At 53.7% G+C, this 13476-nt stretch overlaps 1 protein-coding gene across 2 annotated transcripts in view; it reads right to left on the minus strand.

Moving 5' to 3' along the window:
• Positions 1-12546, minus strand: part of LOC123599820 (sperm acrosome-associated protein 7-like) — a 19209-nt gene extending 6663 nt beyond the window's left edge. The window contains exons 1-4 of one of the 2 annotated variants that reach the window (XR_006713308.1): positions 12448-12546; positions 8887-8949; positions 7436-7538; positions 6461-6556 (exon numbers count right to left, since the gene is read on the minus strand). Coding sequence is in view for 1 of the 2 variants with exons in the window: in XM_045482156.1 (XP_045338112.1) it covers positions 6461-6556; positions 7440-7538; positions 8887-8949; positions 12448-12535 (346 nt within the window). In the remaining variant the exon portion in view is untranslated. The remainder of the gene's footprint in view (positions 1-6460; positions 6557-7435; positions 7539-8886; positions 8950-12447) is intronic. The other variant, XM_045482156.1, reaches the window with a different exon arrangement.
• Between the last annotated feature and the right edge of the window lie 930 nt (positions 12547-13476).

Consider the following 13476-nt stretch of genomic DNA (forward strand, 5'->3'; position numbering starts at 1 on the left):
AACCAATATTTCTTATGAACATAGATGCAAAACCCTTAGCGATATTTGGACATAGGTGAAAAATACTGAGCAAATATTTGCAAGTTAAGTAGCACAAAACTGAAAAGGATAATACGTCATGACCAAGTAGGTCTTATCCCAGGAATGCAAGGTTGGTTTAGCATCTAAAAATCAATGTAATTCACGATTGTAACATAATAAAGAAAAAGAAGTGTCCAATCATTTAAACATACGCAGAAAAAGCGTTGGACAAAAGCCATAATAAAACCCCTCAGCAAAATAAGAAGTGAGAAACTTTCTCAGGCAGATGACGTGCATTTACGAGAAACCTACAGCCAACCTCATTCTTAATGAGAAAGGACTGAACTGCTTCCTACTGAGGTCTGGAAGGTGAAGGCGCTCCCTTTCTCCACTTCTATTTAAGACCTTACTCCTATAGTATCGGTGTGAGTCAGGGGTCCAAGACACTTTCTAGTTCATTTCCGCGTGGCCCCCAGCAGAAGCCGGTCATCACATACACACCTCCACCTGCCCCCAGAGCAAGCGCTTGCTCTGGTCTCCTGTCCCGCTCCCTGTCCCAGGTGAGCCCTGTGGAAAAGAGCTGAAGAACAGAATTAAGATCCTGAGTCTGGGGCCCAGCTACGCAAAACTGACCTACAGCCCACACTTGGCCTTTAAGAATTAGCAAAACATTGGCTGATTTCTTCTTACCCACTTGCATGGTGGCCACCTGTCTTTCCCATGCTCTGTCAAAGCTGACACGGACCTGTGTCCCGTCCCTCCATGGAGATGCTCATCCCTTGTGGGAATTCAGCCCACCTGGTCGCCTTTTGACTTCGGCTCTCTGCTGGGCTCAAGAGAAGTCGTGGTTTTGTTGGTTATTTGCCTTTTTGTCATTGTTAGGGTGCGAACAATGTTCTTGGCAGCTTTCTTCCTAAATAGAAAAGTCCTAATGTGTGCTTATTCTATACTTTGAGGTTGTTCTGTTACATGCTATTTTTAGTGTGTGTGTCTCCTCACACGTTCCGCAGGTGAACCGGAGGCTCACCTCTGGGAGGGCAGTGGGCTAAGAACATCACGTGTAGCCCGGTGGAGGGTATGTTCCTTTGCTTCTACCAAGCGTCTCAGCAGTGTCAATGCCAGACCCTAAAACTATGTTTCTCAGCCTGATGTGCGGAAAGGACTGATTCAAACCATAACTCCCCATGAGCCTGTGTTTATAAATTTTCAGGCAATATCAATAGGCAGTTGACTAACTGGAGGAAGATATTAGTGACATACATTGCAGACCAAAGAGTAATATCCTTAACATATAAAGAATTCTTAAAAACTAAGATATAGGGCCACCTGGGTGGCTCAGTTGGTTAAGGGTCCAACTTCGACTCAGGTCATGATCTCACAGTTTGTGAGTTTGAGCCCCGTGTTGGGCTTTGTGCTGACAGTGTGGAACCTGCTTGGGATTCTCTCTCTCCCTCTCTCTCTGCCCCTCCTCTGCTCTTTCTCTCTCAAAAATAAATAAACATTTAAAAAATTAAGGTATAGAAAAATGAGAAAAAGGTATTAACAGATCACAAAAATACATTAAAATGACCCATAAACAGGGGCACCTGGGCTCAGTTGGTTAAGCATTGGACTTTGGCTCAGGTCATGATCTCGTGGTCTGGGGTTTAAGCCCCACATCAGACCCTGTGCTAACAACTCAAAGCCTGGAGCCTGCTTTGGATTCTGTGTCTCCCTCTTTCTCTGTTCCTCCCCTACTCACGCTGTCTCTCTCTCTCTCAAAAATAAATATTTTTTAAAAATGACCCATAAACATTTGAGAAGCTGTTCCAACTCATTTATCTGATTGTCAAAGTTGTAAAAGTAGGAAGACTTACTGTCACCAAGGCTGCAGGGGAACAGGCCCTCACACACACCGCCGGTGGGAGCACAAACGGGCACAGCCTCCTGTGGGTTATTGGTGGTTCAAATGTGACCACATACACACTCCTGATTTCACTCAGCAGACCATGTGTAGACGTCTACCCTGAAGATGCACATCCAACAACATGAAAAGACATGTGCGAAGCATACCCACTGCAGCACTGTTGGCGAAGTGTTGGAAACAACCTGAAAGCCCACGGGCAGGAGAGCGGTTGGATAAGCTGTACTCTGTCCACACGATGCAGATCTAGACAAGTGTAAAAACCAGGAATGAGGAAGCTTCTGTAAACAGACGTGGAATAATTTATAGCACAGATTGTTAGGTTAAGAGAGGGAAGTGCCAGATATCCATATTGTGCTACCTTTCACGCACAGAAAAAGAGTTATAAGAAAATACACACGATCAGACCTCAGTGAAGTGGCTTAAAACATTTAAGAAGACATACGATATAAAACAGTAAACTGAGTAATCTTGTACCAAAAAAGGGTCATATACATGTACCTGCTCATTTGTGCCCAAGGAAGCACAGGAAGGATAAGGCAGGAAATGATGAGGCTGGTCCCTGTGGGACGTGAGGCAGCGGGTGGACGGAAGCAGGGTGGCACCAATGTTAGGGGCACAGCGGAAGTGGAATTCTTAGATGCAAGACTTTTTGTGTTAGAATCATGGCTATATACTTCAAAAGAAGGAAGTGACATCAACCACAATGAAAAGGGACCCAAAGCAGAATAGTACAAGTCAGTAACTAGGAGGGCGGGAAGAAAAGAGCCTGACGAGGAAGTTTGGAAGGAAGTACCTGAAGACATATTCTAAGGCTTAACATGAAAGGCGGTACACAAATCTTGCCTGCTAGTTAGTAAATCTGTTTTTCGCAGGGTGGGGCTACACCAGCAATTCTTGGGCTACTTCTGTGTTTTCTGGGACTGAGCAAATGCACGGACTCTGGTGGGACAGGAGGCCCAGGATTCTCACAGACAAAAGGAAGGAGGTAGGATGAGCCTCACAGGCAGGTCTGGGACCAGTGGAATGAGTCTGAATTCAGGATGCCCAACATCTGAGCAAATAGGTGTGGAAACACAGATATGTGCCCACACACATCTGTCTTGGCTCTGTCCACCGGGGGGCCTGGAAACAACACCCCACCAGAGCAGCAAACACATCCAACCCTGACTTTGGCTTCTAACTACCCCTCTCCAGCATGGGGGAGCAGGGCTCTGTGCAGACCTGGCTGCTCCCGGGGCTGGGGCAGGGAAAGTGTGCAAGAGCAATGCCAATGTGTCGAGCTCCAAATAAGAAAACCAAAGAAACAAAATGCACAATAGTAGTGGTTTGTAACCCATTGAATAAAGTAAAGACCAGTATGTTACACGGATCTAAACATAATGGAATCAACAAGTAGATAAAGTCCTTTTTTTTTTAAATTTTTTTTTCAACGTTTATTTATTTTTTTTGGGACAGAGAGAGACAGAGCATGAACGGGGGAGGGGCTGAGAGAGAAGGAGACACAGAATCGGAAACAGGCTCCAGGCTCTGAGCCATCAGCCCAGAGCCCGACGCGGGGCTCGAACTCACGGACCGCGAGATCGTGACCTGGCTGAAGTCGGACGCTTAACCGACTGCGCCACCCAGACGCCCCGATAAAGTCCTTTTAAGAAAGTACAGCTCTTCCTTGCAAATGTAGAAGGAATGGTAGAACTAGAAAATCACCTTTTGACAAATACTATAGTGATAATTCTTGCAGTTAAGAGGTGATGGATGCTGGGGCGCCTGGGGGGCTCAGTCGGTTCAATGGCTGCCTCTTGATTTTGGCTCATGTCATGATCTCATGTTTCATGGGATTGAGCCCCATGTTGGGCTCTGCTCTGAGGATGGAACCTGCTTGGGATTCTCTCTCTCTCTCCCTCCCCCGTCCACACGCATGTATGCATGAGTGTGTGCTCTCTCTCTCTCAAAATAAATAAACAATTTTTAAAAAGGAACAATGGATGCTAAATTAGTGGTGAAAATATGGTGAAAAGCAGGGTATTTTTACAGTCTGAAAGTATCTCCCCCCAAAATACTAAGTGTTTACACATGGAAAAAAAATCAAGTTGATTATGGAGACACCGGGTATACAGTACCTTGAATAAGTGATCAAAGTGAACACCCCCCACCCCGGGTAATGAGATAGTCTACATCATGCACATCCTCATGGGACGCACGAAGGAAGACATAGCATCACTTCTTTAACATTCTTGCCCCGAAGGCAACCTGAATCTAGTCGTGGGGAGAATTCAGACAAACCCAAATTGAAAGAGATTGTATTAAGTAGCTGGCCAGTACTCCCCAAAGTCATGAAAGACAGAGACCGGGTAACCCCCCAGGCGGGAACAACAAATGTGACGTCACCGGTAGCTGCCATGAGGAATCTGAATGGATCCTGGAGCCAAAAAATGGCATTGGGAAGATAATTGACAAAATTTGGACCAGGTCTGTAGGTTACCAGGCAGTACTGCATCAGCGTGGACTTCCCGGTTTTAGTAATTGTACTTGAGTTACATAAGACGTTACCACTGGGGAAAGCTGGGTGGAAGGAACACGGGAAACTCTACCACTTTCCTAGGTTGTAAATCTAAACTGGTTTCACAATGGAGCCGTTTTAGACGCTGCATCCTGCACGTTTCACCCATCCTGTCGCCTTCCTGTTACCAGACACATGAGCCTCGCTCCCGCACACGCCACGGCAGCACCTGCCTCCCTGTACAAGTCGCCAGAGACAGTCCGGCCGTCTGCACCAGTCTGCAAACAGAGATCTTTATTGAGGTGGACCATCATTAAGTTTGCTGAGAACGTGGCACTCCGTGTGCTCAGCGGTTTGGGTCTTGTCCCCTGGGTGGGTAGTGAGGGCGCCTTAGGTCCGGGGTGGGGGTGGGTGGGGGAAGACAGCTATGGTGTCCCCCCACCCCAAAGAGGACGGTGCTCCTCCAGGGATGGCTGGCTCAGAGACTCTTCTGCACCCAGTGGAAATGTCCCTCCTAGGCTGACCGGCGGGTCCGGCACCACGCCTTCTTGCCCCATCAGTCAGTCCTGCCTGGGGCTGGCTCCCAATCTACCTCCAGCCTGCCACCTGATACAGGCAGTCCCTGAGCCGAGCCGTGCCTCAGTTTCTCCATCGGAACAGCACTCTCGAGCTAAGGGGGGGCACAGACAACTTTTGCCGCACGAAGCTGTTGCTGACACAGGGAGGAGGCCTTTATGTTAAACGGTGGCATTTGCCTGGAACCCGGGGAAGGCTGGGGTGCGTCCCAGCAGCAGAGGGGCGGTGTGGGGAGGGTGGGGTGCTCTGCCAAGCTCTCAGGCGAGTTTCAGGGTGCAGCCCGGGATGGGCACAGGGGTGGCCTGCAGCGTCGTCTGCAGCTGTCCGTGCATGCACCATGAGTCTGGGAATTGCACGGTCCCTCTGAGGGTGGGCCTGGGCCCCAGGACACTGGAGGGCTGGTGGCTTCTCTGATGCCCCCACCCCAGACTCAGTCCCTTCCCCCGGCTCTCATTCTCACTGGCTCAGGTTTTCCTGTCCATTCTTATTTCCTCCTGCTTCTCCAGTGAGCCTGATGGGTGTGATGCAGGGAGAGTGTGTCCCTGAAGCTGCTCCAGGTCACGGTGGTCCTTCAGTGGAGACACACCCATCCTTCAGTATAGACCCTTCCTTAACTTCTCCTATCTGCAGCCCCCCTGCAACAAAGGCTTCTGGCTGTATTCATGCCCATTAGGCACTTTGAGTCAGTCAGTGGGTGGGACAACCCCAGAGGGGCTACAAATGTTCCTTGCCATGAAAATCCTACTCTCGGTCTATCCTTCCAAACACCAGAGGCTGGCTCCCTGGGGAAGAGTCTCTGTGGAATGGACTGAAATGCAGGTTCCAGGGCCCGGCCTGCAGATATGCTCAGCTCCCCTCCACTGTGCCTGGTACACAGGACCTGGTCCCTCCTCTAGGGCCTGCCACAACCCTTCACGGGCCAGGCATCCCATGAGCTACGTGGGCACCTTTCTTTTGCGTCATCTTTAGGGTGAGGAAAAGATCTGTCACCCCGTGGGGGGCTAGCTCCTCAGCCTCAGAGCCTGAACATGGAGTTCATTTCAGCAACCTTGGCTGTTGGAGGGACACTTTCCCTCACTCCGGGGAACCTCCCTGGTGGCGGGGCAACACTGGCTCTCCCTGCCCAACCCCTGACCCCCAGGGAGGGGCAGGTACCCAGCTGACGTGTGGGAGGGGCGGGCAGTGTGGCGGCCCTTCCTCCCGGCTAGTGGCCACCTGCCTGCCGGGACCTTCCTGCCAGGCTCTGCTTCTCCAGGGTCAGAACCACGGGCAGGGGTGGTGGGTAGGCGGTTCCTCGACGGAGACGGGAAATCAGCCCCACTGGGGTGAAGCAGCCTCAATCTCTCTCCAGCCACGCTTTCATCCTCCGTGATGGGGACGTCCCCATGTACATCTGCCTGGCTCCTCTGTCCTCCCCACCACCTTCTCCTAAGGCAGGGGCATTATCGGGTTGCATTTACCATCAAAGAAAGGCCTTTTTTCTTTCCCAGAAGAGAATTTCTTTTTATGATGCTTCTTATTAATATCCATCTTATAATCCGTTTGTGTATAGGTTTCTTTGATGAAGACCATGAAAAAAAAAGGAAAAGATTTTTTGGTTACATACACGTGAACATTTGGGTCCACACTGTATCTTATGGAACGCTAACAGTTGTCAAGGTCTACTGAGAACGTGCCCTGGAAAGTTGACATGTACCAGAGTCAAGCGTCATCTGACCGCCTTGAACCCAGCAGTTTGGGCCCCAGCAGATGCTGGGTGGTGTTCGTCCCAGGAACCGGAATTCACATCTGGGCGCACAATTGCAAGAAAGTGCTGAACTTCCCGGCTGCTGAATGCAGTTCACGCACTGCTTGTGGATTTCTGCTCCGGGCCTCCCCTTAGCAACTGTCAGCCAAATACTGGGTCTTGGTTCTCAGCGAGCTGTTTCACTGATCGACACGCACCCTGGACACCACGGGACCGCCCTTTGGAAAAGCGCCTTCTCTCTCCACGTTCACTACTAGCAGTGTGGCCTCAGGCAGGTTCTTCAGACCTTTGTTCTGTCCCGTGTGCAATGGGGTCAATGTCACCGCCCGCGCTCTCAACACTTAGGTACGTGTCAGTGAGCGGGTGGTCGCAAGTCCCCGTTTCCATGTGTCCCCCCCGTTCCTGCAGTGGCTAAGCCGCCTTCGCATCCTGAGCACAAGAACCTGCTTGCAAGTGCACCCCGAGACCACTCCAAAATAAGAGGAACTCGTCTCTGCCAGCCTCGGCTTGGCCGCCTCAATCTCGGGAAGGTTACAGAGAAGGTTCCGGACACCTGTTTCTTGCACACCACCATTTGCTTTTGCCCCAGAAGTAAGCTGGCCTTAAAGAATGTAAACTGGTAGGATTGTGTCTTCACAACCACAGACCTCTAGGAGTACATGCCATCACAGGTGTAGAAAATGTATACTTGCTTTTTTTCTTCATAATCGTTGTTGATTTTGGTAGTGGTCTTTGTGTCATAAGCAATGATGAATTACTTGGATCCAATATCTCTTGGACTACAATTTCATCTTGGGAAAAAGCACATAAGGACATGTTAGAACCAACGGAGCAGGAATGGTACCCTCTTGTTTTACCCGGGCCGAAGGCAGTCTGTGAAGCGGGACTAGAAACCGGAACTCAAGGGGCACCGTGGAGACGGACAGGGTTGGGGTCTCCAAAGAGCCCTGTCTGGGGTGGGAGACCACTGACCCCCTCAACAGCTCCTGAAAACCTGAGGGCGTCCAGATGCCCTGGACAATAAACTTTGTTCCCCAAAGACACGAGGCTAGAAAGCCTGGCCCAGGTGCCGTCCCACCTCTACTCTCTGCCCCTCTGTCCTTCTGTCCCCTCTGAGACTTTCCCAAGCCGTCCCCTTGGAGGCACACGGTCTTTCCCGATTTCTGCAGAATGCAGCATTGTTTTCTCTCTCCCTCTATGTCTCCCTGACAGCTCCTAGGAAGCTTCTAACGTAAGTGCACTGGGTTTTGCGTCAGACAGATGGGACCTACGTCCTGGGTTCGCTCTCACTGGATCACGACCCAGGCAGCTTCCACTTGGACCCTCAGTTTTCTCCTCTGTAAAATGGGTCTGTCTCATCTCATCAGGCATGTTATGGAGGGTCACATAAAGCCGTGTATGTGGAAAGCCCTTAGTACAGTCGGGGACTGAGGTGGAGGCCTCCCTCAGGGCTCCCCTAAGCTGTCTGTCCCCCTGCATGCACCTCCCCCCAGCTGTCCTGGGCCAGCACCTCCCCCAGGGTCCCTGCCCCCAGCCACCTCTTTTCCACCCTGAGCTCTCCCCGCCCCACCCACCTGAGTCTCTGCCACACGCACGTGGCAGTGGCCTGGCGGATGCCCTGCTACAGGGAGCTCTGAATGGGCAGCCCCTGCTGTTCTCACGCGGTGGCCTCACTTATTTCCAGAGACGCGGATGTCTTACTCCCCCGTCCCCACTCGGGAGAAGTGTGGGTGGGTGGAGCGGGAGCCTCAGCTCCCCTTCTGGGCTTAGTTGATCAGAAATCCCAGTGACTCATCCTTTCCGACTTTCTCCACAGTGGCTGGGACTTTGGGGGGTCGGCCCATGGGATGGAGGGGGTGTTGGTGTCAGCACTATCGTCCTGCGGGGCCCCGGGACGGTCAGAGCCCCCAGGAAACTTGGGAGCATTTGTCTCCACCGCTCACGGACCTGCTGGTGCCCCGTTCTTGCTGGAAAGTTCACCTGACGAGGCCTCGCCCTTCCAGGTCTGGCTAAGCTCACACCTGTGTGGGGCCACAGGCATGTGATTGTAGCTTCAAACCAAATCGCATGTCTCCACCTTGTGTGACGAGCCACCCCTCCAAATACAGACCAGACATTTGATACAAGGAGTTTCCTTACCAAATAGTGCAGCCACGTTGTCATCAAAATTTTTTAAATTTGGTGGCAGTACCATATGTGGACCTAGAAAAGAAATAGAAAAGTTAACAGTTTAACGATTCATTGAATTTGCACTGATCTCTCTCTCTGCGGCACCCACCAGCCCGCTGCAGGGGGGAGAGGCCTGCAAGGGGTTCCCAGGACTGGGTTCTCATCCGGAAAGTGGCGGGCAAGGTGGCCCTGTGGTAGAGGGACGTGCCCTGTGCTCTGACTCCTGCCGTGTGGGGCAGTGCTCGCTGGCACCGTCCCTCAGAAGGGAACACGCGTCCTGGCACCAGGGATGACTGCCCTTGCACGTGCTCCGCGGACAGCCAACCAAGAGGGACGTGCACGTCCTTTCTGAAGGGCTCCAGAGGCCGGTGCCTCTGGGAGCTTAGGGACGTGATTTGGGGAACGCTGGGGGTTCTCTGGTCGGGAGGGGGTCCCAGAGAGACTGGCCACCCGCTCTCTCCCCTTCAGAAGCAGAGTGATTCCAGGTGGTCTGTTTACAGGGAAGGCACGGGGTCTCAGGGGTGAGCCGGCCGGGCCAGACGGCAGACTTCCGTGGGATTCCTGGATGCCCGACCCCCAGCCTCTCCGGCCTCGCTGGGGGCCCGGCAGTGCATGGAGTGAGGGTTTCCACAAGGCGGCACCAGCCGGGGGCTCCCTACTACTCCTTTTGCTCAGAGCTGGGTGTCCTCGTCCATTTCCTCGACTCAGGGTCAAGGTCAGCCTCCCCTCCCGCCCCTGGGGAGGGGAGAGGGCACGCCCCGGACCCGCTGGGCAGCGCCACCTTGCCCGGCTGCACAGAGCTCGCAGGCATCTGCAGACTCTCGTTCCAACAGTAAACCAGTGACGACACTGATTTTCAAATGGTTTTAATGACGGACAATCTGCATACCAATGGCCTCATCTGCACGCGGGGCTCAGAACAATGCGGAAATCTCTGCAAGGAGGTCTGCACGGAGATGACAATCGCTTCCCAGTGGGCTGACCTCCCGGCAACGAGGCAAACAAAAGTATAGTTCGCTGAGGATGAGGCATTAATGAGTCATTAAGAATGGGCACAGCTGCGTCGAGCGAGCACTTTGTCAAAAATACTCTTTTCATTCTGTGTCTGTCCCGTGATTATAATGGGAGTATTGTGCCAGTCAGGCAGCAAGCGTGTGCAGAAAAATATTTATGCTCTAGAATACCCGCACGGTTTTCAAAGTGCATTGTCAACGGTGGCGGCTGTGGCGTGTTTCGCCTGTTGTCACCTCCGACTGACAGTCTCTCGGCTTCAAACCGCCGGGCGCCGGAGTTACCAGGATCCCTGACTACTCCTCCATATTTGCACAGTGCGCATCCCGGACACCGGGAAGGGCTCGCTGCTGACCTCTGCAGCTGTGCTCTGGTTAATTTGGGGAAAACAAGGCAAACCAGGCCCATGGCTGCCGTTCCCGTCTCTCCTCGTGGTCAGGGCGACTCACGTTGGCCAACGGCGCCAGTGCCCTCGGAGGCGGTAAGCCCCCAGAGCGGGGTGGGGGGACTTCAACCATCCCCGTTTTGACTGCCAACTTTCTAATAGATGAAGTTCTCATTTCCAGCTTCTCCCTTAACTCAAGCAAGACTCGGAGGGCAAAGCCTCCTCCGATGGGAATGGAAACTGCCTGAGCCGGCCGGAGCCCACACGTGATGGACCCCATGACAATGATGCACATGACCCTTCCTGTCCATCTGCCTGTGCCCTGGCCTCTGTCCCACATCTCTGCAGATAAACCTGGAAGGGTCTTTGCATTTGGAGACAGTCTTGGAGACGCCAGTCCGCGCTGTCTTCTGGCTGTCGGCCTCACTGAAATGAATTCCTTTCTTGTGTCACCACCACTGTCTCCACCTTTGGATTTTGTCAGCGGCCGGAGCTGGTTTGGGACCCCTGGAGACGGGTACTCCCGCGCCCCTGCGCCCCAGCCGCAAGCCCATAAGGAAACCCACTGTTTCCTTTCAGAAAATGATTTAGAGACTGCCCTCAACTGGCCTTTCAAGCCGGGAAGACCATGACGGTCACCTAAGTGTGTCCCTGTCTGGACAGGAGACCAGGTCGGGGAGGCGCGGGCTGGCTTAGGGCTGGAGGAGTGCTCTGTCCCTGGGCGCTGGGAGCACCTCCCGAGGGCACTGGCACGTGACAGTCTGAGCAGGAAGGAGCAGCCTGGAAGGACGCGCCCTCCCATGGGGGACACACAGCCCCACCTGTTACAGCCCCGTCCGCACCCACGGCGTCGCAAAGGACACTGTCCTTGGGAAGCGCCTCAGAGCTCAGTTTGCTGAAGAAAAGGAAGTTGGGGATGTTCAGTCCTTTCAGGACCACCTGACTTCTGGCCCGACTGGGGCCAGCTGGCCCGTTCCCCCCCCCCCCCGCCCCCCCGGACGTGTGGGCGTGGCAAGGGCGGGAGGGGACACAGAGCCGGCTCGGGCAGCACCCATGGTCCTGCTCTCAGAGGAGCCCCCCAAACCCTGTGGGTGAGCCTTCAGGGTCCACTCGGCCATCCTTGGGAGCTAGGGCTGGGGGACCATCTCGGCCCCGTTCCTTTCATCTGTGGTGACCTGTGCGGCAGGTGTAAGAGTGGCCGGGTGGCCTGAGAATAGAGCTTCCTGGCAGGAAGTCGGGTGGGGGGGTCACGGAGCACCCCCTCCTTGCCATCCTTTGCTGGGGAGTCACAGAGTCCCATCCCATCCCGGCCGGCCTGTCCCCGCTCAGATCCTCCATGCGGAAGGGGCCAGCATGGGAGGGCGGGGGCCAGAGGCACACGCGGGGGCCGTCCTGGGTGCGATCGGCACCCTCCCTGACAAGGGCATTTGGGGACCACGGCAGATCGGGTGCAGCCGGGATGAGCTGCTGTTCAGGCTTCCGTTAATTTTGTCCGGGTCTTCACGACACCGGTGTGTAAAGGAAAACCACCTCACGTTAGCAAGAAAAGGTTTACGTGAAGCAGTAAGACCATTTGGACAGGACTACAAGGTCCCGGGGACAGCAGCAGTGTGTGTGTGCAGGAAGTGCGGGGTGGTGGACGGTGGGGGGCGGCAGGGTCTCTGTGCTGCCCCTCGACTTTCCGGAGGTTAGAAATTGTCTTTGTTTCCTTAGTTTAGGGGGAGAGGGAGAGAGAGAGAGAGCAAGCATGTGCATGAGCAGGGGAGAGAGGCAGAGAGGGGCGAGAGAGAAAACCCCCAGCAGGCTCCACACTCAGCACGGAGGCCAATGCGGGGCTGGATCCCATGACCCTGGGGTCAAGACCTGGGCCCAAATCAAGAGTCGGCCGCTCAACCGACTGAACCACCAGGCGCCCTAGAAATCATCTGTGATAAAAGGTGAAAACATATCACATACGCTCCTTCCCCATGGGGTTCTGGAGTTTGAAAAGGACTTTCAAGGTAGAAAAGTGTTCAACTCGCTTCACTCTCTCCCAGAAATGGATGGGAAACTGAGGAGGTGGGGAGGGGCCTGACTCAGCCCCAGGGAGACGTGCGTTTCCCACGCGCCCAACAGCCACCCACCTGTGACTGTACCTGAAATCGTGTTGATGGGCTGGGGCTCCGCGTGGCGCCAGCAGGACAGCAGCAGGACAAACAAGGTCACTCCTCTGTCTCCTGCCATGTTCCCTCCGGCTGAAGACCATGCCCTGAAGACCTTGGTCTCCAGGATACCCTGGAATGTCCAGAGTCCTGTGACATCACGGCAGGAAGTACACAGGGTCCCGCCCCTTATGCAGGAGGGTGGTGTCCAGGGCCCTGTGACGTCACGCAGGAAGTGAGTGGCGTACTGCCCCGTGTGCGGGGAGGGCCGTGTCCGGGGACGTGTGACGTCACGGCGGGAAGTGAGCGGGGTCCTGCCCCCTGTGCGGGGAGGCCATGTCCGGGGGACGTGTGACGTCACGGCAGGAAGTGAGCTAGGCCCTCCTGTGTACAGAGAGGGTGGTGTCCATGGACCTGTGACGCTACCGCGGGAAGTGAACCAGATCCTGCCACGTGTGCGGGGAAGGGAGTGTCATGCTCAGGGTCTGTGCCCTGGGAAGGCGTGGGAGATTGGCTGGGCCTTGGGGAGCCCATCTACTTACACCTGTTTTGGGCTCCGCTTCCTTCTTCAGTCCTGCATATCCTTCATCTGTGTCCACCTCGCCCCTGGACACCTGTTAGGAACGCATTCTCTGCGCCCAGCTCTGATCTCCTGAATTAGAATCTGAATCTGCCCCAGATCCCAGGGAGATACCTGTGCACAAGAAATATGGGAAGCCCTGGGCTACAGCGGTGGTCACTCTGGCCCTTGTAGGTGGAAGAAAGTATTCCTTGACTCTTTTGTGGTTCCTGGCTGTGTCTGAAAATGAAACCGACAGTCACAGGTTAATAGGAGAAAGATTTATTCAAGATAGATTTCGTGTGAAGACAGAAAGACACAGAAGACGGCATATGGAAATGAAGTCAAGAAGACAGTTTTGTAATGCTCCCGATTTCAAATCCGAGAGACCACCAAGGAGCCGATACCGATGCAAAAGCACGAGGGTTTATTTGCACGCTCGAGCTTGGGCCCAAGTATACCCG

This window comes from Leopardus geoffroyi, chromosome A1 (assembly GCF_018350155.1).
Source record: "Leopardus geoffroyi isolate Oge1 chromosome A1, O.geoffroyi_Oge1_pat1.0, whole genome shotgun sequence".
In the NCBI taxonomy this organism is placed as follows: Eukaryota; Metazoa; Chordata; class Mammalia; order Carnivora; family Felidae; genus Leopardus; species Leopardus geoffroyi.